Genomic DNA, 25535 nt, shown 5'->3' with positions numbered 1-25535 from the left:
AAGTTGTCTGCTTCATACAGTCTTAAAAACCCAAAATACCAATGTTAATGATGAGAGTAGAAGGGAAACTAATTTAAAACTGGATTGTAGTATGATATTAAGTAAGTCAAAAGGGATGTAGTAGAAGAAAGGGTCTTCTGAGTGAAGAGCAATGTATTGGAGAATAGAAGAAATATGTCAGTCTATGTTGTTTGCCACTTCAGCGTTAATTAAAGCCTTCAGCTCTCCTCCCATTTATTTTTATGCCTGAATTTATATTGATGTGAGGATCTAGTGGCTTAATTAATGGAAAATAGGAGCTGAGTGATATAATAGGGCAAAGAGAAGAAGAAAATGCTGAATATGTACAAGGAGCTCCACTTGCACATGAATTAGGATAAGAAGCTAAAGTTCACAGCCAGTTATCTTACTGGATGGATGTTATGTCTATCTACATTATGTTTTATTTCATGGGACTTGTAGTCTTTAAAAGTTGAAACTGTGAACTTTACAATAAGATGTGTTGCAAATTTTTCCTGAAGGTAACTTGAGTAGTTTTATTTAAAATGTCATCCATCATTAAAAAAATAAATGAGCATGATTGTTCCTAGTTTAGTCACTCCCCTTTTAATGGACTCCCTGACCTAGGTAGTGATGTGTGGTTTTTTAAATACCTTTATTCAAGATAGTAAAGGCAAGTAAAACCATATCTGTTAAACTTACTCTTGGTACTAAGCAAAAGGTTATGCTTAGTCATGCATTAATAATGGATTGACATAACTAAGAAATTAATACAATTAATACTTGCTTCTTAGTTCCTACTAAGCTGCTGCAGAGTGACTGTGCTTCTAAGTTTCTTAGTATGTTTCTCCTGAGCAGCGTGTTTTGACCGAGTTTCTACTAAATTTGTACTATGTTTCAACTGGGTTCCTGTTAAGTTTCTTAAGCTTGTTTTGACTGAGTTTCTCCTGAGCGCATTTGTCCCGAGTGTTTGTATTGTGTTTCTACTAAGTTAGTTTCGACTAAGTATGTTTCTAAGTTTTGACTAGGTTGGTTTGTACTGGTGGAGAAACAATACAGTTCTGGTATCTTTCCCCTCTTCATTTTAGACCATTATGATAGCATGGATGGGAAGTAACTTTTTGGAGGTAGTCTTGTAATTCAGGCAACTTTCCTTCATGAACATGCATTCTGAGCACCTTCTTTGTTGTGTCTATTGTCTTAACAGGATTGATATATCAAAAATACATACTGGTTCACCTGGATGATCCGTATAATAAACTGATGAATATTGCTATTGTGTAAATAAGACTAACCTTACTAAAATACGTTTAGTTTAATATGGTGATTTGAACTAATTAAAATGGGATTTTAACAAAGGGTTAAAGTGCTTTAAATGCTCTATTCAATATAGGTTTGCACTGTCTTGACTAGATCTAATTAAGCTAGTACAGCTGTTCTGTGTATCTATATTTCATGCTTTTGCTTCTTTAAGCCTTTAGCATGCTAAATGGCTGAGAGTGGGATAGGTAATCCAACCTTTTAACAACTGGGAATCTTCTGAGTTGTAGACATTTTATACCTCTAGCTCTGGGTCTCGGTGAAGTTATAATATTAAAATACTTCTGCTAGATGATAATTGCATAAACATGCAATAGTTTTCAGCCTCATGCAATTGAAAATTATGAATGAAGCATCTTTTTTCTTTTTTTTTTTTTGTGATGGTGATCCCTTAACAGATTTGTAGTTTTGAAATACACCAACAAATTTTGATGAATTCTAAAGACTTGATTTCCCTTTTATGAAGAAGGGAGGAAATCACTTATGAGTTTGAGAGCAGATCTTCTGATCATCAAAATCTTCCTCTTATCCAGAAGAGCAATACATAGTCAAAATATAATCACCTGATTGTCGTAGGGTCATCTGTCGTTACTTCCTATGTTGTAACAGCAAACCTACATTTAGTGGGAACAAAAAAAAAAAAAAGCAGGCTATTTACCTTGCCTTCTTACCACTCTAAAATCTCCTTAAGTACTGTCATATCTTCTCTTAAATGTGGGGGTTTATGCACAATCCTTTCTTAGTCTAAGGCTGTTTCTAAATTATCCTTCTTTGTAAATTATCAAAGGGATAAATTGCTTTGTCAGAATGATTACAGATTTTTGGGTAGCTTTTTTTCTTTATCTACACTTGTGTAAAAAAAAAAAAAAAAAAAAAAAAAAAGCAAGCACGATCAGTTGCCAGAATGGCATGTTAAAAATTGAAGTTTATATGCAGAAGTGTGTCTCCACTGAACAGTAACTTGCATGTTTATAAACAAAGTAGTGTTTTGATGATCACTGACTTTTTGATGACAATTCTGGTCATGTATAAATGAACAAATGGTGAATATCTTAAATTCATATGCAAGGATAACTTCAGCAGGGTATATTTCAATTAGTTAATTAGGTGTTTAAAAACAGGTTTGAATGCAGTTCTTTACAGTGAACTTTGCCTTTTTGCTAATGAAAAAAGTGTAGATATCTTCAAACAAATATGTGTTTGTGTACCTATACATACATATGTATATATTTATGTAAAAAAACCTGATATGTATATATACACAATTGTAGTTCTTAGTAATTTTCATGATCCAAATATCAGGTTTTTATTTAAGAGAAGGATGTGTTGTAATATGCTGATTTATTTAACTCTGAAGTTTGTTCAGCCTAAGTTTAGCTTCAAATTAGAATTAAGTTGAATGTACAGAAGTAGTACAATTGCTTAAGTTTATATCTAAACTTTTGTCTTTACAAAGCAGATGTTCTGCATTTTAACCTTAAATACAGATGATTGTTTAGATTCCTATTGCGAACATGCTTAAGCAGGTTAGCTGTCTACATTTGTCTGGCTACAGATTTAGGTATTTCTGAAAACTGTGCAATGTGCCAAGGTGCCTTCAGGAAAAAAAAGGATGCCATGTCCTTTTTGTTAAATCAGTGCATCTTCTCCTCTGCAGCCTGGTTATCCTTTTTCAAGTCTGTCTGCTTTTTCAGCTTCTAGTGACTTGCTATGTTTTTAGTTAAATGGACTCTGTTAGCTAACCTAAGTTGAAGCAAAGGCTTTGCAGCATACCACCAACTGCAAGTACTTAAATGGAAGCACCAGTGTTAAGTCAGTAGTGAAGACTGGAAACAGTATGTATCCAATGTTGTTATATGCTTAATTTGTGAAATCAGGTTCTGCATGTGACTACTATTTGTTGTTAATGCTGTTTATTTTTCCTTTTTCTTTTTTTTTTTTGTATAATGCTACAGATACACAAATATAGCACAATCTATTGTTAAGTAGCCAGTTCATGTGAGTGAAAGTATGGCTATAGGAATTAGTTACTCTGATTGCAGTAACATCCTCGGTTTTCAATATCAACAAGATTTCTGTTCTGCTGGAATTCATATGTTTGTAGTTCTTCCTTTTTTCCTCCTCCTAGGAGTTTGTCTTAAACTGAAGACAACTAACTAAATCTGTGGGGATGTGATCCAAAGCCCGTTCTTCACAGTCTGAGCCTCTAGGCAGTATCATTCTTATGTACTAGCTTGCTTCTGGTTTGTGGATCGAGTGACTACAGTAATACGTCAAACATGGATTGGATTTTAAAGGTTGTGTTTTCTTTGTAATTAGAAGCATTGCGTATATCATAAATAGTTACTGCACATGTCCAGACACTGACATCTTAAAGCTATGTATAGTTTTTCTCTGCAAATTTCACTATTGCTCCTCTATACTTTTTCATCTTTTTTTGCCTCTGTATGGAAGCACAGGGGATGCAAAAGAGTACCTGACTCCAGAAACTTCCAGTTTTCCAATTTCTTGATGCTTAAGTTTTTGTAAGTGTAGTTTACCATTTTGCTTTTGCTTCCGGAGTAGCTTATTTTTACGAATTAGTGGTTTTAAATTGCTTTGAATACCTGAACTTTTTTTAAAGCCCTAAGTATATTCCATAACACCAGAGGCTTAAACTTCCGTCAGATGGCTGGAAATATAGTCTCGGAAACCTTTAGGAGCTATTTGTAGAGGTGGGTAAGATAGCAAAAATGGGCAGTAGGATGGTACGTGAATTGATATGTGAATTCATAGCTCAGTAATAGGCCTGCATTGGGCTTTTGTGAAAACTTCAGTTGCATTGAAGTTGGTTGTAGTAGTTAACCTAGCTCTCAAAAGTTAAACAAGGTGATCTCAGGCAATTTTAAATCCATGAGTTTCAAAAGCAAACAGAAGTAAATTGCAACTTTGTGCTGTGAGCACTTGTGATGATGTAGAGTAGGTGCTCAGAGGAAGCTGTTGAAGTGATGCCTTGCTGGATGTTTCTCCCATGTCAAATATTAAGGAGATTTCATGTGCTATTTGTAGAAATTAAAGATGCTGTGAATTTTAAAGCTATTTCTTGCTTAGAGTGAAGTAATTTTTTTTATCTTTAACATTATGACAGTTGCTTCCACATTTTTGGTTTGTAAAATGTTGTCTGCTCTTAGTCTTAGATCATTCTGTACCCCTGTTGGTTTTTAACTGGAAACATTGTTAAACTGATATGGCTGTTTGGACCAGTTTCAGACCACATAACATGATGTTGTGGGCCATGTTTTTGGTAACTGCTGCTCTAAGGGATGGCATTCTAGTTCTTCATCAATATAAAATAAAATTCTACAATAAATACACAGGCTATACTTACAGTGTTTCTCATTCATTTATTTGTGCATCGCAGTAGAAGGCTGTGACACCAGTGAAGACATTCCAGGCTAAAGGCAGAATTGCCTGTCTGAGAGCTGCTGAAATTGCATTATAATACTTCTGAGTCACTTTTATCTTTTTTTTAAACATTAACTTTCCATTTTTATTTAAATATTTCCAAGGACTTGAAACATTCATTACCAGTTGGACTTGGACTTTCTGAAACCAAAATAACATCTCATGGCTTTGACAGCACCAAAGAGGGAGTCGTGGAGGCAGGACCATTTCCAGGTAAAGGTAACTGCTTTTTGTGTGTTCTCAATTTAAAATCTTCAGGCATATTTTCATATGGTCAGGTATACAATGTTCTGTAGCTGCTTTGAGGATTTTGGTGTAAATGTACACATTGAGATATGCATTAGTGACAACCTGTTTATCTCCTCTGGTAGCTGGGTTGTTAGAGAGAATATGGTACACTTGTAGTATCTGTCAAGCGACTAGTGGAAGCGACTTAGTGTTAAATTGGTCTGTGTTTACAGAAAGGGAAGTCCTTGAGCACCTTGAAATGGTGTCAGACTGAAGAATTTTACTATTACATTTCATTGAAGCTTTCTTTAAATGTTGCAGGTACTGTTTGATTTGAAACATAACTGAAGAGTCACTTATTTCTTGATACACAGCTCACTTATCTGGAGCAGATTAATGAACGGAATTCTTCTTTGTTGCCCCTGAGACTTGTCTCTCCTTTTTTTGTTATAGTGCTTATATTACTTTAATGTATTTGGTTCTCTTTTTCGAGGTACTACGTAATGAAAAAATGTCTGTTCTCGTATTTTCTCAGCACAAAGTTGCGGTTGTTTATACCAGAAGGATTTTAGTTAATATTTAATTCACTATGCAAGTATTAACATACGTTTTAGAGAATCTAAGCTAGTATTAAGCAATGAGAAGTATAAAGTGATAAACAAGCCGGTAATGTCAATGTTTCCCATCTGTATAAAAACAAGAGTGCCACAATATAGTATGTGAAAGTGATATTTTAATGAATTGTGTAGCTTCAACAATTTCTGAATTTGAAAGGTTTGAAATGATCTCAAATGAGCAGCTGTGAAAATAAGTCTCTTTGTAGTCATAGATTTAATTTACATTTTGCTTCATTTCCTGTTTGGTAAAATTCTGTGCTTATGAGAACAATCATTTACATGCTGTACTTTAAATATATTATGAAGTGAATGCTGTGGTTTCTTTAAGTCTTTGAAATTAGCAAAATATCTAGCTAAAAACTGGCCAGATGGCAAACTGCTCACCATTCTTGCCTTTTTGTATTCTATTAGCAGGATAACTGTAGCAGCTGTTAAGTGCATTAACCTGTAAGGGAAAAAGTGTCTAAAATGTGTTTCAATCTACATTAATATGTTTGAAATCCAAATGTTCTGTAGAAAGTTATGTACACAAATGATGAGTTTTGGACATGTCATTTTTAACACTTTAGATACCACAGTTTTCCTCCAAGAATGTTTTCTTGAGATTTTTCCTAATGCTCTAACCAAATCAGAGGGAGAGAGGAGTGGTAGAAATTAAGGCTTCTTATGAAACTATGGATAAAAGTAGAATGATTGTCCTATTTCTAGAAATTCTGTTTTCTGTTTGAGTGTCCTTATTAGGGCTGCATTTCTGAATGCAAAGTAGACAATACTGGAGGGGAAGGGTTTTTAGAATTTGGGGGATGTTGAACGATGAAGCATGCATAAAGCTGCATTAATACTCTGTCAAATGATAAGGATATTTTTAACTGCTTGTCTTGGCTCGCTTGCTGAAGTGATTCAGTCTTTAGGCCTTTAGCAGGATCTTGCAGTCAGACTTCTCTGCCTGGATGAATCCAGTTGCAGCTCTTATGCAATGTATTGCTATAGAAGGACACAGCAAGTGAGCCATCTTTCAATCTTGTCTTTTCTGTGTAATTGGATCCAAATCATTGGATTCATGTACCCCATGTTAGTAGTGCTCAGTGGTATGTTTAAAAGGCAAAAGCTGATTGTTGATTCAGGTACGTTGAGTGGTATTTTTGATATTACTGATAATTTTGTTGAAACGGCTGAAGTTTAGGCTTGATTTCCTCTCCTTCCCAGCACACTGTTAGCCCTGAAGTATCTCCGAATTTCTCAGCAAGCGTAGTAAAAGCTCCCCCCCAATAGGATGGTTACTCATCACTACAGACAAAAAGTTAATTTGTTCGATTGGCTTTGAATCCTGAAAATTTCACATTTATGTGATATGAAAGTGGCAAAGCTCTGAAAAGCCTAATCCTAGAACACCTTAGAGAACACACATGGTGCAGGTCATTTAAAGTTGGGTTTGTTTTTTGTTTGGTGTTTTGTTTGTTTTTTTTAAAGAGAACAAGCAAGTGCTGTAAAAATCTTTCTTTTGGGAAGGAGATTACACACCTCAACAACTAATGGCTCATATGATCTTCAGGATGGCTTATTGCTGTGTGTTTACACAGACTTAGGAGCAGATGTTAATCAAGTATATCTGAAATTGGCACAGACTTCAGAGCTTACTTCACCCCTTAATGCTGTGGGTACCATTCAGTGACAATGCAGAGTGAAATCTACCTAGACCTGACAAAGGAGGTTTCAGCTGTGGAAGTTGTATATAACAATCTTGCCTGGAATTTTCTGGTGATAGTATATACTTTACTCATGAAGCTGTCAGTTGTATTTTGATTACTCTTACAAAAAAAAAAAAAAAAAAAAAAAAAAAATTGGCATCATGACCTAGAGAAAAAGATTAAATCATGAAAACTTGGAGCAGTTCACGTGAACAGCTGCACCTCTTAAAAAGCATTTCCATTCCAGTAACTTTTCTGAGAACACTTCTATCTAGTGTGTTGCTGAAGCAAATGTTTCTTTGTTTTGAAAAAAACACCCTATGTGTGTTAAAGTGCACATTGCCTTCGAAGGGAAGATGATGGATTTTCATGGTTAAATGTGTCCCCTTTTCAGGTTCCTCAGCATCACCCAAATCATCTGTTATATCTCCTAGCAGTGCAGCAGCTAGCAGACTGGCTGGACAAGGTTGCGATTTGATTATTCCCACAGGTATCATAGCACTGAATGGATAACGCCCTTGTCTCTGCTGACACTGTACTAACTCCTCCATGTCTCTAATAATTTGATTTACTGTTAGTTGGAAATATAACTTTTGGGGTTTTTTGGTGGCTCTCACTTCTGGCTTTTAACAGTTCACAAAGTAACCTCTGCTTTCCTTTCTGTATGCTGCTTTTTGCTCTATAATATTTAAAAAATAATTACCAAATAATAATAAACAGTAGCTAAAATGGGAGTAACCAAAATCTTTTATTTAGGTTAAAGCTGAACCTTTTGGCATTTTTTGCCAAAATGATCACATACTCCAGTAGAATAGAGTATGAGGTGGCCATTAGGAATTCATAACACCCAATCTAGGCTTTGCCACTTGACTCATTTTGTGCCTATGGGCGAATTACTTAATATCTGTGTCTGTTTCCTCCTATATAAAAGGAGAAAACTTATTCAGTTACCTCATAAGGGTGTTGAGAGGATTAATTACTTAATGTTTGCACAGCATTTTGAAGACGTAAAGAACATAGTAGAGCTTGATGCTAAAGGAGTATCTTAAGGCATCTGTATAGACTTTTTTCCAAACTCTTATTTACATAAATAACCTGGCAAGGCTAAGGTGACTGTAAGTAGCAGTAGGGATTAGAGGCAGGAGTAGTCAGAATTGTATATGAATAAATAAAAAAGTTCCTTAAAAAGTGGTAGTGCTTTGCAGTTCTTACTGTTTAGGGCACTAAGAAATATTATTGCAAAACTAAAAGTTGTAATCCGCATAATATCCCGTACTAGCTTGAAAATGCTAAGTATTGGCAATTAACGTGTGGTGGTTTGCCCTAGATATTTTAATTTGTTGCTTTAAGTATTTTCTTTGTTGCTGTTTTTATACTGGTGGTTTGTATAATTAATTATTCCTAATACAATGAGCTAATAAAGTTGAAATAAATAAGTTAAATGTTGGCTGAACACATCTTCTGGAAAGGATGGCATTCATTGGAAAAGATTAAAAATCTGGTTTGAAATTTATTAGTTGTACTCTGACAACAGTTTTTATATGTCGATAATTTTCATTTATAGTCTGCAGGTTGTAAACAGACTTCTAGATTGGCTAAATCCAAGAGATTGTTCAACTGCTGGAACCTTAAAACATAGATTAAATAATAAATATATCTCAAGCTGTTTTAAGGTTGGTTAGTAAAACTGTGCATTCAGGTAAGCTTTACTCAGCCTATTACTACATGAAATACTGAGAGATTTACATGCTTTATATCAGTTTTAAAATAATTCTTTCTCTCTGGAAGTGATTTTGAAAATCTGCATATATGTCTTAAGTTCTTACTGTCATCTTGCTCTGCTTTTTTTCTGCAATTGCGCAAATCTTTCATGCCTGCTATTGATCCTTTAAAAAAAACCCAAGGCCTTGAAGATTTGCTTTGTGTCTGACATAGGGGGCAGAGCTCAGCAGAAGAGTGGACCTGTTGTGTTAGCAGATGAAGTAAAGAATCCAGCAATGGAGAAATTGGAATTGGTGAGAAAGTGGAGCCTGAACACTTATAAGGTATGCAGACATATATTTGTGTGTGTATGTATGTATTCTAGAAATGAGTTTGCTGCTAGATTGGACTAAAGCTTTCAAAGTATTGTACAACTGTATGAAAGTAATCTGTTGTTGCAGTGAGCATAAGCAAGAATGCATAGGGAAGGCTTAGTTTCTCCCATGTAGCATTCTTTGTAAGCCTTTTTAAATCCTTAGTTTTAAGTGGAAAATCTTTCACAGGTATTATTGATTTAACAACATAAAGAATGTTCCCATTTCTAATGTCCCCTTCAACATAGCGAATGTACAGATTTCAGCACTAATGGTTGTAATTTTTGCTATCTTTGAGTTGATTGCTGATACAATAATATTTTAGCTGATGGGGAAAAAGACCCATCTACAAATTCCATACTTGTTAATCGCTGTTCTGATGTTTTTGTTCTGTCTTGGCTGGTTGTTTTTTATTAGTGTTGGAATTGTTGCTTCAGTTTGCGTGCGTTTTACTCTTGTATGGTGCTTCTTTGTGATCAATTGGGATTTGATGAAATTAAAATAATAACAAAAGAATAAAGAAAAGGTGCTTAAAGCACACCGGTTTGCCAGAAGTGACTCTTACTAAAAAGCCATAAGGTAAGGAACAATTGTCAGGGAATATGTTACTCTCAGGAGTTTTAAACGAAGACCAGTTTTGAAAAATAGCTTTTTGTTATGCCTGCAACTTAAATGACAGAGCTGTGGACAGGTGGGTTGTGCATCAGTGGGATCCCCATCAAACTGTGAAGAAATGAAGAATCTGTGGAAAAAACTTCTTGTAAAACACAAGTCTGAATGCCTCTAGTGTTCTTAAGTCCAGGTAAGGACTTCCTCCCCAGTGGGGATGGGAAGTAGGGATTGAGACATTCTACCCACTAGTAAATGCTTAAGCTGTTCTTTATGTTAGAATCAGAAGTTTGCAATTTTTTAATGTCTAATTAAATGGCTTTTAGAATTTCTATGTTTCTTGTAATCTAAATTTTGTAGCAGCTGCAGATGTCTGTCAGCTGCTCCTGGAGTATGCTGTGATCCAATCAGAATATGTGCTATTCAGCTGAAGCTGTTCTTTAAAATTCTGTTTAAGAAACATTGACTCTTGAGATTGAATCTGCTATATCACAACTAAATAGGAGAGAACTTGAACTTATTTTCTCTTCTTGGTGCCTTGATTTAGAAAACAAACCCAGAACTCCCCCATGTCTCAATTGCAGAATGATTGCAAACCCACTTATGTGAAGCAATAGCCAGAGGACTAGTGAAAAATGCAGGGAAAAGTGGTCTCAGATCCTTGTTTAGAACATTATTTCTTTGGCAGTAGTCTTTGCAAAGTCTGGAATTTTAGACTTCTTTCTTGGCTTAAACCTTCCCCTCCCTGAAACCCAGAATCCCACCAGTTATGGCATAGCAAACAAAGACTAGGACTTGCAGAGAACTAAAATGAATCTGTTTGCTTTAAATCTATAAGCTTGAAGTTGTTTCCCAAATATGTTTTAAGGAGATAGGTCAGTTATGATCTTTCTAGAGTCTCACACTGACTTCTTGTACGGCTTTTTTTGAGGAATAGGATTGTTCAGAGAGAGCTTATGAATTCATTATGAGTTGAGGGAGCATTATGCAAATGTCCCTGGAGATGCCATACATTTGAAAACACTTTATATGTAGGTTACATGCAAAAAGCATATTTAATTTGATTAAAGACAGTATTTCACTTTGTAGACATACTGGCTTGCTTTGTTTCCCATTAGGAAGGTCACGGGAAGAAGTCTGTTCCTTATCTCACAATAGGTAACTGATCAGAGGTTAGAAGATGCAGAAATACAGGGCAGGAGTAAATGGTTAGTGGAAGGAAGTCATCAGCTGAACCCCTCTGAGCTGAGATCTGTGCTATTCAATGTACCAGACGTTGATCTGCAAGTGGAGTTAGTGGTGAAACTTGCTGTTAGGAAGTTCTTTAGGAATCTGACATGAGTAGTTCCTCATGGTGTCTGTATCAGGAGTTGTGAAATCTAAATTGGATATGTTCAGAAGTCATACCCATCTGTGAAGAGATGATTAAGTATGCCTTCGTATAGTTTGAGTACCTTGCATTTTGTCCCATATGCATTTCTGTGAATGAGACAATTATTTTATTATCTCCCACTTATTTCTGTTTCTTGAAACTGTTTCCAACTGAAAATCACAGGAGGTTAAAGCTGCTCTTCTGTTTAGCCTAACCATGAATTTTTGTAGACTGTATTTAACTTTTTCCCATAATTTATAACTTGATAAGATTATTTTGTTGCCTTTGCAACTACTGTGCCTCTTCACTCTTTCCAATCTTATGCTCCCTAGGAATCATGACTTAGCATCAAAAGAAATTGCCCTTCTTTCCATAATGAAGTGGCAAGAGCTTTTTCTGTTCTTTCCTCTTCCCCTCCCTCCCCCTTTGGATGAGAAAGGTGTTTTCAGTTTAGCAAAAAGACATAGGCACAAGAAAGTTGTGACTCTTCCTGACTTTCAGCAATTCCAATAAAAAGCTTATCTTTTTGTTTTTCGTAAAACTTCTTAAACTTTGAGGGGGGAAAAAAACCCCTATATGCCTGTTTTACAAGCCTCTCTTTACTGAGCTCATAGTGGAACATCTGTTTGAGACATGTCCAGTAATGCCTCTGTTCATCTTTTAACATATGCGATTTAAAATATATTTCTCTTAAATGTATTTTGGTGGAGTTTTTTCTTTGAGAGAGTTGTTTTTGTTAAACTTTGCCTTGCGTGACTTCTTTTGGAGGAGTATCGTCTTATTCAGGACAGTGTTCTTTTATAGATACTCTTTTAGAACAAAGCAAGATGAATTAATATATGGAATTTTCTCCATTTGCTAGTGAGAATATACAGCAACTTGTGTGTCTGTACTAGTCTCTTCAGAACCAGAGTAAATCAAATAGATAGGTGCATCTTCTTTCTCAATTATTCTTGTTCAGTCTCAGTGTTCAACTTTATCTTTAGCTACATCTCAGTTTAACAAAGTGTGCAGTTTAAGTCTTTCCAATTACTAGTTTTTCCTTACTTGTGGCTGCTGGCGTTTTTTAGGTGTTTTACTGTAACTTCTGAAGCAAATACTCCTTGGTTGAAAATAATTCCTTCCTTTAATTTATTCTTGCTTCCAAGTTTTGCCTTCCGTGATTCAGATTTTTCTTTTGCATTTCCATCCATAGAAGGGTGTGTGTGTCTCAACTTTTTTTGAAAAATAGCCAAAATTTGCCTACCAATTCCATAGTTCCTAGTGAAATGGTTATTTATGCTCTGACCACACTCATTGCTAAGCTGTATTTTGCAATTTCTGTTGCAGACTGTAAAGTTGTATTCTGTGTTGATATGATGTGTTATGCTCTCCCAGATTTTTGATTCTTGACAGACAAATGTCTCCTAGATTAGCTGTGCTCTCTCTTGTTAATTGGTTGAATCTAATGAAGTAGCCCAAATAGTCCGTACTTCCCAATCTAAAGCTTATGAGTTATGACCAGCTCATTCAGCTCGATGATTCTTGAGTCTTTCCTCTGTCTATTAGATTTAGAAAGGACATAAAAGTTCTAGCAGGTTAAATGTGTATCTCCTTTGGATGTAAGTAAAGACTAGATTAAAGTCCTTGAATTTAGAAACCCTAGGAAATCCAGTGCTGTAATGTATTTGCAGAATGTGATATAAGATCAGCTTGGGCATTATTTCATCTAACAAAATAGCAGCTTTGCACTTAAGACCCTTCAGAGGAGTTGTGGCCTTGACTACTAACTTAATTTCCTTGTAATTTGGTTTCTAGCAGTAACTCTTCATATGTGTAACTTGGTTATCTCTTCACTTCTTGGGACCACAGATTAACTTCAAGTAATTTGCCATAACTGTAAATAATTTCTGCTTTCCGTAGAGAAATTGTATGGCTTTGCTACACATGTGCTTTGCAAATGGCTTCTCCTATGTCTCTGTCAAGGGAAACCCCAGTGTGCATCTTGGGAGGCTCACTGCCAAGTTGGGCTCAAACCTCTGGCAGATAAGTGGAATGTGGTAGCAGCCTGAGCTGTCACAGCCATTGGCTGGGTGAAAGTGTCTACAGAGCACGTTGTCTGCTTACTGTGTTAATGAGCTGCAAATCTGTTAAGAATTTGACTTGTGACAGAGAAGAAATACTAAGTCTTTCTGAGACAATCAGCTCCATTTTATAGATGTGTAAATAATGAGAAATGCATTTTAATAATTTTACATATTTCTCAGTAGGAGTTCCCCGTTTCCCAGTCAGCTTTAAAAAACATGCTGAAAACCACCACATCCTTACCTCTCCCTCAAAAAACCCTCCAAAAATAACATTTTGGGAAAGCATACCATGGGTGATCTGGAATTAGATGGTTGATAGACAAAGTCCAAAAGATCACTAACTAGGTATTTTTATGCAGAACTAGTAATACTCCCATTAACTGACTTTAATGCAGTGGGCTAAATTGCTTCTTTTAACTTAATGATATTCACCAAACCTAAAAAGAGATAAGTGCTATTTTACTTGAGAAACAATTAGTTATGCTCTTGATTTGCTAACTTGAATATTCATCTTAGTAGGAGTTGAGACTTGTCCAACTGTTCTTGCTGAGTCCAGATAAACTTCTAAAGAGTGTGTTGTTTTTTCAGTTTGTTGTGCAAACTTATATTGGGAGGGGTGATTGTGAAAGAATTGTGTGTAATTATACATCCCTTGAAGCTGAAAATGGGTGTATGCTGTGTTGTCTTGAATATACTTGATTCTTTAAATTTTTTTTCCCCAGTGTACACGTCAGATCATCTCTGAAAAATTGGGTCGTGGCTCAAGAACAGTAGATCTGGAACTAGAAGCTCAAATAGATATATTGAGAGATAACAAAAAAAAATATGAAAATATCTTGAGACTGGCACAGACACTGTCCACACAACTTTTCCAGATGGTACATACCCAAAGGCAACTTGGAGATGCATTTGCTGACCTGAGTTTGAAATCATTGGAACTTCATGTAAGACTTTTATAGTGTTAAAAAATAAAATGACAGAGATGAAGATAAGCCTAATTGACTCGTGCAGGGTATATAGTAGTTAGCAGCTACTTTACTAAACATTGTAGTTAAAAATATATTACATGCTCTTTATGTTAAAAGCTTATGTAATTCACTTAAAACTATAGGAAATTATTGAAATTACTGTAGTTCGTTATTGTTTCTTGAATGTTTGCCTTAGTTGATGGTTGGACTCAAGAACTGACAACTTTCCTTTGTATAGAAAATGCATTTTACTATTAATTTTTGCTTCTAATGAAATGTCATCAGAGTGTTCCAGAGTGTTACGTCATTTCAATTACAGGATGTCTTTGGGGAATATGCCTGGGAGTAAGTAGAATAGAGCACGTTACTTCACTTGTGCACATTGAATGTCAGTAAATTATTTTTCTGTAGCATATTTAAGCATTGAGATTTCATCTCCAAGTCCTTTTTTAATCAGAATTTTGCTACTAATAGGACTAAGCCATATTTTTATGTTGTTTGGAGTTTCTGAGCAAGAGAGGCAATCTTTAGATATCTGCATTTGGGTTGTTATGATTGCTTGGTTTAGAAGTTTATGTAACACTGGCACTTCTTGTTGCCGATAATAAAACTGTCTGCTGTAAAGAGACAGAAGGTAGATGTTGCATACGAAACATAGTAGCTGCCTCGCTTCTACACTGATTGTTCTGTACTTCCGAAGTTAAAGCAATTTGATACTGCTACTGATCCTTTGGAAGAGCAGTATTAAGGGGCTCAGTGATTCCCTAAAACATAGCTGCTGAAACAGCCCAAATTATCTTTGTGGTTATTAAACATAAAACCTCTGTCTGTTTGTTTTTCCCTTTTCATGATTGTCTATTCCCATTGAGGGCGGAGGTGGAGTTCATGCTTGCACAGAGGAACCTTAACTGATAGCTAGCTGAAAAAAATTGAGAGTCCTGCACTGGAGTACAGGAGTTTTTAATATTACAGTCTGACAGATGAAAATCTGTGAAAGTAGAGCACTACTAGCAGCTAAGAAATTAAATAATCTGCTAAAAGAAGAAGTTTTTAATAATCAGTTTACTCTTGACACAAATACGGGCGTGTGGTTTGTGGCAGAACTTAGTGATTGTTATGACGTATGTGCTGAAGCAGGATGTTTCTTCTGAAACTTGGATTAAATCTGGCATCATGCTCTTATTTAATGAATGCGGGTTTTTTCCATTAATAGCTTGCAACTTCTAATGGGAATACTGTCCTTCCAGGTTCTTTCAGCATCTTGTACTGGTCTTGGAATTTGTTTCAGTCATTCATCTCTTGTGTAGATTATTGAATGGGGCTGTTGATGAAAATCAAATAAAGGTTTCTGCTGCTGTAATAAAAGTTATCTAACCTTGCCTCTTGGAGACTTGCCTGATGTTTGTCTCTTTCCTCTTTGTGTTTCCCCTTTGTTTAACCTGTACTGTATTACCATCTGTAGCCTGGCCTCTTCTTCCTGGATGCTTGGATAGCATTGTTGCCTCTAAAACTTGTGCAAGACTAAAAGTAAAATTTCTGAACAGGTAGTCTTTAACATTTAACATGATAACAGGATATAAGTCTTTAAAAAACCAACCAAACAAAAAAAAACACCAACAAAAACCCCGAAACAAACAAAACCAAACCCCACACCACTTCTTAAGGTAGTATTTCTTATTTTATACGTGATAACAAAATGAGATCCTGATGTGTTTTCTGCAGAGGTATTACTTAATGTGAATGTTCTACTGTTTCTCTTTTGGATGCAAAGAGATCTCCTGGTTCCACACTCATGCGCCTGCAGTTATACAGAGAGATGAATTCCAATTTTAATTGACCTGTGCATAGAGCATGAACTGAGTGTAAACTCTTGATACAGAAAGGATTTCCTGTCTGTTTTGTAAGAGGTATCTGCAGAGGTCATGGACAAAACTCCAAAGCTTTTGTATGGAACTGTACAAACCAGTAGGAGGACAGTTTTGGTGGCTAGCATGTTTCTTAGTACTGCAGGCCACTGCAGTCCCATCCTTCTTACCCCCCTTTTTTTGAATTGGTAGTGTTGCTCGTTTGGGTCTGTGATGATCTGGGTCAGAGGACCAGCTGGAAAACTAATTGCAGTCTTGCTGCAGGAGGGAAAAGAGATGGGACCAAACACTGCTGAAAGGGGCAGTCCCACTGCTGTTGTCTGCCTGTATACTCTTATTTCTTCCCTGTGTTAGTACTTGTGTTACTGTGTATCTGGCAATGTTAGAGCAAAACCTGCTGAAAAAGACTTTTTTTGTTGTTTTCAGCAAGATCTGTAGCGATTTGGCTGACTGCTTTTTGCCACCCAAGCAGCTGTGCAAAGCAAAGGTGACAGATCTTTCGCAGTGTTTACAGGGCTTAGCTCATGAAAACTTGCCCCAAGTTCTCTTTTTTCTTCTTCAAATTGCTCACTTCCACTGCACCACCTTTTCTAGAGGATTCTTCCCTTACCATTGCCCATTACCCTTACCCTCGTGAAGTCATTAATGTTAACATGAAATATCATTTGGCTTTGCTGTTTGTGTTCTAGACAGATGAAAGGAAACTGGGAGAACATAGCACTTCTGAGTCAATTGTTGGCAGTGTGCAAGCCTAAAAAGACCGAGTTCCAAATATGAACCTAGTCTGTTTTACAGCCATTACAGCCAGAGATTGCACTCTTCTGTGAGCACTCCCATCTGCAGAATATGAAGATGCCATATGGATGACATAAATATAATAATTGGATTCGTTTGGCATCCATGCATTAGGAAAATCTTTGCAGCCTTGATCAGGGCTTACACTGCTGTTAACAAAAAGACATGAACAACCATATATCCAAATGTGACTGAAATGCCTTGGAAATAATTTTGCCCTTGTCCCTTTAAAATTTATGGCTGAGCTACATCATAATTTTTATTTGCTATCCATTATAATGCTCTGCTCATCAATTATTTACAGCCTGTTAAACTGTGATAGATGTTAGGGTTTTCTGCAGTTCTCTTTTCCAGAATGTAAGAATAAAACTTAATAGCTAATTAATGCTGTGTGCTCTTGTGAATTTAGTTATATTACTGTATTTAATGTAGTGGTGTCTCTGTTGGTATTAAAGCATTACCTAGACAACCACATGAGAGATGCTGGATTAAAACCCTGCTTAATGACAATGTAAAGATTACATTAGTGCTTACTTCTAATTAACATTCAAGACTTCTGAGTGCAGAAAAATCACATTATAAAATAGGATTTAACATCACGCCTGGTAACAAAATTGTGAACTGTGGTTTACTGATGTTAGAGAGATTTCATAAAAAACTGTGAACTTAATATTTTATTGAAATCTTATCTGTTTAATCATAACCATACCCAAACAGAAGTGAAAGAACTGCCACATCTGTGTGTTTGGGTTTTTTTATATAGTTGCTGATGAATGTTATGACTTTAAATAATCTACAGTTTTGTTTTCTCTGCTCTTTGTTTATAGGAGGAGTTTGGCTACAATGCAGAAACACAGAAACTTCTAGCTAAAAATGGAGAAACTCTTCTTGGGGCTATTAACTTTTTTATTGCCAGTGTGAATACATTGGTGAATAAAACAATTGAAGATACTTTATTGACTGTGAAACAGTATGAAAGTGCCAGGTAGCTATTCTGTGTCTAGCTATTTTCATTACAGACTAATCTTCAGGAAACAGACTTTGTATTAGCTTAGTCCTTGTATTTTAGTGACTAACCTGTCAGATAGAAACCTTGTAACACAACTCTCATATAATTAGGATTTACAGTTAACTGCCTTATTGCACATATCTTCAAATGTTTTGTAAATGTTCTGTTGTAGACTTAATTTTACTTGTTAGCTTTAGGTGTAATTATAGTGATCTTTTCCTTCGTGCTAGATTAAGGTGGCTTTCTAAGCAGCGTGACAGTGCAAGATTAACCCTTTTATCCAGCTTCGTTGCAATAGGTAAAATAATCTCTTTGAAAAATATTTAATCTTGTGCTTCTGTTGATGCACAATATGTGCAATTCATACTTCAGTTTTTATGCAGAAGTTGCAGGCTTGGTCAGAAAGGGGAAAATAAAAAAGAAATTTCTTACTGAGTGAATAACATCTAGCAGTAGATAATGGATTTCCTGCCCTGGAGAAGGTTACTTCTGGATGTAGCATAATACTCTAAAGCTAGGTTCCCTTTTCCTGTCAGGGTTTGGACTTGTGGTCCTTTCTGATGCTTGGTTCCATTCTGACTTTCTTTTAATTTGCCAAAGGCTGTAGCTTATGCATATAACTTTTTGTGATTTTTTTTTTTTTTTTTTTTTTTTGGTCAAAAATTGCAAACCACTTGAGTTTTTAAGTTCTTCCCCCCCCCCCCCCTTTTTCTAAATTGTTCTGTTCTAATGCTTATTTATAAGCAAAATAGTAGGTTATTGTTTTGATATTTAAGTAAACTTTCAAAAGGCATGAAAGGGAGAATTAATATGAACATAACATATTGCTTTATTTTTGACACTAAAGTATTTAAAATGGAAAAAAAAAAATCAGTTCACACATTTTCCAGGTATCTCCTTGAAAATTTACAGAAAATAAATCTGCTACAATTGTTCTTGCCAGTCATTGTCAATATATGGTTATTCCCTTCTGAAATACCTTCATTACTTTCCCTTTCTGTTCATTAAAGAAATCAAGTATTTTGCCATTTCAATAAGGCAAATAAATTACAGAGTTTCTTTCCTTACATAGCCGGTCCATCATTTTGCAATGTGAAAATAGGTCAAATTTATTTCTGTGCCTCCTCTTCTCTGTCCCCAGTTGCAATTCAGCATTCATCTCTTCCCCTCTTCTGTCAACTCTCTATTGGTTTGTTTCCTTTTTGGAATTAAGTTGTAAACTCTCTAAATAAAGCCTGAATCATAGTGGCAATGAGAATCAGGAAGAGCCCTGTGAATATTACTCCTTTTGCCTCTGAAAACGTTGTATTTTATTTTGGAGAAGCTATACCAACTGAAAAGTTTTTTATAACCAGTTTTTAATCCTGATTTGTTTCCGGTTTTAGCAGTGTCTGTGAGAAAGCATATTTGAAAAAGCCAGAAATAGGTTGGTTGGTTCCATTAAAATTGGCATCTATCATGTGCTGATGTGCTAGGTTCCATTATTTGAAAGCTACAAAGAAGTATGGAAGGAAGAGTAAGACTTTGGGCAGGGCTGCCCACAGCCTTCGATTGATTTCTGGTTATTGTCTGTTGCTTTACTTGGTCAAGTGCTAGACGGCTGTGAACAAAGGAGCATATGTTGCAGAAGAGGAGGAAGAAAAAAGTTAGAGGCTATTATTACATTTTTATTACATTTGTCTCACTCATTTGCAATAATGTTTTAAAACATAAAAACAGTTTATCTGGCAAGGATCCAGTGCTTGGTAGGCTTGTGTGTAACACTGGAAAGCAGAAGATTAATTTAGTGATACAGTCTTTAAACTACGAAGATTCCGTAGGTGCTTTTCCCACCTAAATGCTATGTGTTGATGAATAGAAAGCTTAACTTAAATAAACTTTCTTGGGGGGGGGGAAGTTACTTAGTGTTTTTGAAGACAAAACTGAATATTCAAACTTCTGTATTAAAAAATACTTTTAAGACATTCTGATTTTTTGCCATTAAAATGAGAAAGAAGGTATGACTGGTTCATCTCTATTCACGTAATAAAATGGTATAGTCTAATAAGGATATCAAGGAGGTTTATGACTATTTTAATAAATAGTGGTGTATGAAGACTAACTGGTTCAATTAAAATGTTGTCAGGTATCTGGAGGCAAGAGCCTATACCATAACATCAATTCTGTTTTTGCTAGCAGTATCCAGGGTAGATCCTTTGGCGAGAACAAGAATAAAATTCAAAAAAACTTTTCATTTGTCTTATCTAGACGCGGGGTATATACTTTTAGTGCAGAGTTAGCTTAAATACTTACCTGGCTGTTAGTCTTAACTTTCTGTCTTTCTCTTCCCTTATCTCCTTCAGTGGTGGTATTGATCCAGAGAGTCTGACTTCCGTAAGAAAATAAGATAGGCCCTCAGCAGAGTATAAGTAATGCATCATCTTTTTGCAGCCTGTTTTTCCATAGGGCAGACAAGTTATCTCAAAACTATTTGTGGAAGAACTATAAAACTGTTCTGATTAATGCATACAGAGAAGCCTAGAGCATGCTGAAAAAGCCTTGGGAGAGTTTGGTAGAAGTGAGCCATTGCTCAAACATCTGCTTAAAGGGGATGTCCTGCTCTTGGTGCTTCTCTTGCGCTCAACACAAACTCTTCACTGAACTGATGCAACAGCAGGAGAATAACCTGAAAAAAAATTACTAGCTTTATCTGGGTTAATAAGCTGAGATGTCCCAGGAAAGGCTCTGACCACTGAAGGCAGCGCAAAACAGAGGGTTGGGTGCATGTGGTTGAGACAGGAGCAGAAGAAGGAGGTTACTTGTTGAGGAGGCTTTATACAATGTACTTAAGGGAGGTTTTGCTTGATAAATGGCGGGGGGAACTTGCCTGGGTGTTTTATTTTTTCTGTACTTGACTGTTTTGTTCATCTTCTGTTGTACTTGGCCCCATATGTAAGGTCTGGTTTGAGACACTGTGCCTTCAGATTTTCTTTTTTCCTCGTGCTCTTTCTTCTCAGGATTGAATATGATGCCTATCGAACAGACCTAGAAGAGCTGAATCTTGGCCCTCGTGATGCAAATACTCTGCCAAAGATTGAGCAATCACAGCAACTGTTTCAAGTGCATAAAGAGAAATATGATAAAATGCGTAATGATGTATCTATCAAATTGAAATTTTTGGAAGAAAATAAGGTAAGCTACAACTGATGTTATGTTTAGGAGTTTTGACTTGTAAGTTTCTGCTTTGCTAGAAATACTTTAGTTGTTAGATCTTAAAATATATCTTAATTAAAAAGTAGAGTGAGCAAAGAAAATAAGCTGAATTTTCTGAGTTCTTGCTGTATCACTGGAGGACACGCTTTTAGAGCAGGTAACCTCCCTAATCAAGCTGCTCCAGCTACAAATGGCAAACATTCTGGCAGTAAGTCTCATTGATATGGGAGGTTTCAAGTTTGGAAAAGCATTACTTTTCCAGTTTATTGCATTTAATGATAAAATGAGTTGTATAACTACTGATTTAAGATTCAAAGTAATACTTATGTTTGACGACACTGCCATGGAGGATATGCACAAAGAAAGTGAGAGAACTCTGAAGAGGCTTCTTGAAAATTAAGCTTTCTTCAATAATTTGAACTGAGAAATACAACTTTCTATAATTAATGCCCGTATTGTTTCTTAATTCTAAGCAGGGCTCTTGAACTGTTGAAGGGTTTTTTTCCCATATGTGTTTATTCCAACCATACCATTTCATCTATACCCTCTTAACGATGGGATTCTTACTCCTCTTATTCTGTCTACCAGGCAAAAATAGAATTACCATACATAACACACTTTTAAACTGTGCTTTCTTTGTTAAACTTTAAGTCCTTCTAAATTGTTTCTAATTAGATGTAAAAATTAGTGTCTTTCAAGATCTGATTTTTGTTCATACTCACAGTAAATGAAATGGTTATAATCATCTGTGGCTACATTTCCTATGTCTTCAGAGGGAGGAAAAGATGATAAAAATTTACACAAAAGATAGCAGTTTGTCAGTTTGTCCATGTCTAGCAGTGGATTAACATTTTCAGTATGGGTTAGTTCATATACTTTAAATATCTGAATGTAGGTGACAACTGCCTGTCAGAGAATACAGGAGTGGCCCCAAATGGCAACAGTAGCAAACCATGCTCCTTGCATGGAAGGAAGAAACTAAGGGAAAATCATGGGAACAAGCTAAACCAATTAAAACTGATTATTATTCTGAATTCTTAAATATATTATCATATACGCAGTTGTGTCAGCTACTTAGAATAAAGATGGAAGACAGGGAAGAAACATGAACCGTCAACAGATGAGAAGAAAGAAGTGGAGAAAATCAACAAACCTGTTGGTTTCCAAAACAATATATGCTAAAAATGTACCTCCTGAGCACTGTTCCTTCATATAGGCATTTTGCATTAGGACCAGGGGTCTGGAATCACATAGCCATGAAGAGTTGATGAAACAGATCATCAGATGATTAAGAACTGGTATTGCCCTGACTTTCATTGGTTGTTCTTGCTGAACTTGTAGCCCATTAACTTTCAAATTGAAAATTGAAAAAATCCATATTGAAATTAATTTTCTTGAACAAGCTGAAGTCTACTCTAAATGCTGATAGTTACGCTTAAATTAAAAGATGCTCCTAAGAACTGAGTTTTAAAACTATGCTAGGTTGAAAACAGGTATATTGAAGGTGTGTCTCCCTCGCCCTTTGTTTTCATTTTCTAACAAGCTGTTTGCTACTAATACCATGTACTTCTCTTGAAATTGTTTGATCCTTCCAGCTCATATCTGTGCAGGAATTATGATACTTAAGTTCAAATTGGTTGAAAATAGCACTTAACCTGCTTCCTCTTGCTCTTGGTTTGCATTCACTGTATAGCTAACTGATCAATTTACATTTATACAGATAGGAAAGCTTCAGAATGAAAGCATTTTATTTCCATATTGTACAAAAAAGTTTCCATATTTTTTAAAAAACTAAATGAGATAATTTAGGGAACAGTAATGAAGTTGTCTTCCTAGTGACAGTCTTGAATTAGATCAAGCATCCTGTTAGCAGTCACAGCCTACAAATTTTGTTTCTGAAGGAGATTGTTTTTTCCTTCCTGCCTTTGCTTTTAGATTAATAGAGTACTTTCACATGCTTAAGCCTTTTTATCACTGGTTGACATTTCTCAGTTTTGACACTAGAGATGTCAAAATATTTACTAAAGGGTGGATGTAATTTTGTTCCCAAATAAGCCATAGAAAGGACTTCCCTTACGGTCAAATATTGGCTTAAATATAATTATCTACTCAAAACTTTACTCAGGTAAGCCTTACTTTGATGTTTTCTATTTATTGTATAGGATTCTCCATAGTAAACAATATGCAATCTTAATCCTAATCCTAAACTTATTTTCATTTCAGGAGCACTTTTTTTTCCAGCTTGCATCTGTCTCTGTTAGTTTTTATTCTTCTGTTGCCCAGAATGCTTCCTTGGGTGTAGTGGGAGGCAGTGGTTATCCGAGAGATGAGTGGTTATCTGAGATTCCTTACCAATCTGAAGTCTTTATTCCTTTTTCTGGTGTCAACCTTTCTTTCTTTTTTTTTTTTTTTTTTTTTTTAATGTCAATTAGGGGGGGTGGGGGCAGGGGCCTCCTGTTAGACCTCATTCTTATACTGCAGCTAGTATTAAGGAATTGGAATGCACAATTGATTTGCCAGACAGCTATATAACCATTCTAAATATTACTTTTAATTTTTAGCCTCATACAAAGTATGTGTGACTGCTCTTAAGTCAATTACTTTTTGTATTTTAACGGATTATTGACTCAGTAAATATAGGATCAGTAAGTATAGCAACTAGATTTTAATTTCAGTTAGATTTAATAATCTCAGATGTTCTACTTCTTCCAAAGGTACATAATAACAGTTGCTATGATCCATCATAATTTAAACATCTATAAATATAGCATGTGCCTAACATGAAGGAGGAGAAAGAAACAAGAAAGAGCACAATGGCTACAGCTGTATGAGTGTGTCTGTAACACAGCTGGTTCAGCTGTGGGAGGAGTGCACTGTTTAGGAGATGGCTTAAACTGAAGAGCATATATGATGCTGAACTCCCAAGTGGAAGGGTGATTTTGGTATTGTTAAGCTGTTTCAGTAGTCCCAGGGAGGGAATTATATTGGTTATACTGATACTATATTCTTAGTAACAGGAGCTTACCATTTTGTGCGTCTATCTCCAGGACCACATTGGTGCCCATTAATAGAATGGGAGATCAAAACAAAGGAAGATCAGTCGGACAAAATACTTAGTCTCTAAACAGGCCTTTTTGTAGCCTGTTTAGAAAGCCTGTGTTGTTGCAGGCTTATTGCATACAAGGCAAATGGGGGCTAGTATTTGAGCAGCTATATCAAGGTGTGGCCTTGCCAGACTCATGTTACAATATACTAGAACATGCAAATCTTTAATCATCAATTTTATTAATACATATTCTCATGGTGCTGAATCCAGATGTGAATTATTTGTTCTAAGTCTAATTAAAGAAGCTTTTTTAGGTAAGAAAATGGTATGGTAGCCATATAATTTTTCTATTGTAGATTTTAAACCTTTGGGCTTCAAGTCTTGTATATGTTGATACAGGATGTAGTACAGTGTAGTCTCAAGCTTAGATGTTATTATCATTTCTGTGTTGAAAACAGAGTTGTGTAATGAAACCTTGCCATTGCAAAGCAATTAAGCAATTTAGGGTTTAATTTTAGATCAGATAAATCAGCTCATGATTATCTCCCAATAAATGTTTTCACAGTCTGACCAATATTAAACATTTAAAAAAGTAAATTGTGTATTTTTGGCCTGACAAATTAACATCAAAACAGAATCCTAGGTGTTCTTTTGTAAATGTACCTCAACTAGATGCACTCAGTTATGCTCCCACTCAAAAGATTTGTCCCACATTTGGTTAAACATGACATATGAGGAGAGCAGGGAAAATGGGGAGGTGATTCAAGCTGTTACTGCAAAGGAACTATAAAGCCAGTTTAACTGGCTGGTGGGCTCCAGTTGGTGCATTGCTGCAAATGTCACCAAACAGCCGTAATCTAGCTGGGCCTACGTTTAGGGGAAAAAAGACATCATGTGGTTGCAGTCTCTTTGTGTCTGTTCTCCTGGGTTCACATGTTAGCATTTCAATTAAAAGCTCCCAGAGGTTCAGAAAACTGCATTACAGTAAAGCTGGGATTGCAAGTTTCTGTCTGTAAAACCAAGATAGACAAGATTTCTATTCACTTTCAATGTAGCATTTGATCTTGAAGTTAGAAATATTATTATTTTTTATGTTGCTGCAAGGTTGTATTGGTGCTATCCCCAGCCAGCAGAGTTCTGCGCAAGTTTGTGGTATTGGGTAATGAGTATAAGAATACCTGCAGTCAAAATCTGTAGCTTACAAATAGTTAATTATTTTTTTTCTCCTAATAAGGATTGTG

At 35.7% G+C, this 25535-nt stretch overlaps 1 protein-coding gene across 9 annotated transcripts in view; it reads left to right on the top strand.

The window, feature by feature from the left end:
- The window catches only part of ARFIP1 (ADP ribosylation factor interacting protein 1), a 45368-nt gene that overhangs the window by 14169 nt on the left and 5664 nt on the right, over window positions 1-25535 (top strand). For 3 of the 9 annotated variants that reach the window (XM_049814603.1, XM_049814607.1, XM_049814602.1), the window contains 6 exons: window positions 4869-4983; window positions 7692-7787; window positions 9233-9342; window positions 14142-14363; window positions 17875-18032; window positions 21053-21227. In XM_049814603.1, coding sequence (XP_049670560.1) covers window positions 4869-4983; window positions 7692-7787; window positions 9233-9342; window positions 14142-14363; window positions 17875-18032; window positions 21053-21227 — 876 coding nt within the window. Of the gene's footprint in view, window positions 1-4868; window positions 4984-7691; window positions 7788-7812; window positions 8997-9232; window positions 9343-14141; window positions 14364-17874; window positions 18033-21052; window positions 21228-25535 lie in introns of those variants that run through there. The other 6 variants (XM_049814605.1, XM_049814606.1, XM_049814604.1 and 3 more) reach the window with 6 other exon arrangements.

This window comes from Accipiter gentilis, chromosome 12, assembly GCF_929443795.1.
Source record: "Accipiter gentilis chromosome 12, bAccGen1.1, whole genome shotgun sequence".
Taxonomy (NCBI): domain Eukaryota; kingdom Metazoa; phylum Chordata; class Aves; order Accipitriformes; family Accipitridae; genus Astur; species Astur gentilis.
Note: the sequence above shows the minus strand (reverse complement) of the source record. Positions and strands in the feature narration are given on the sequence as shown.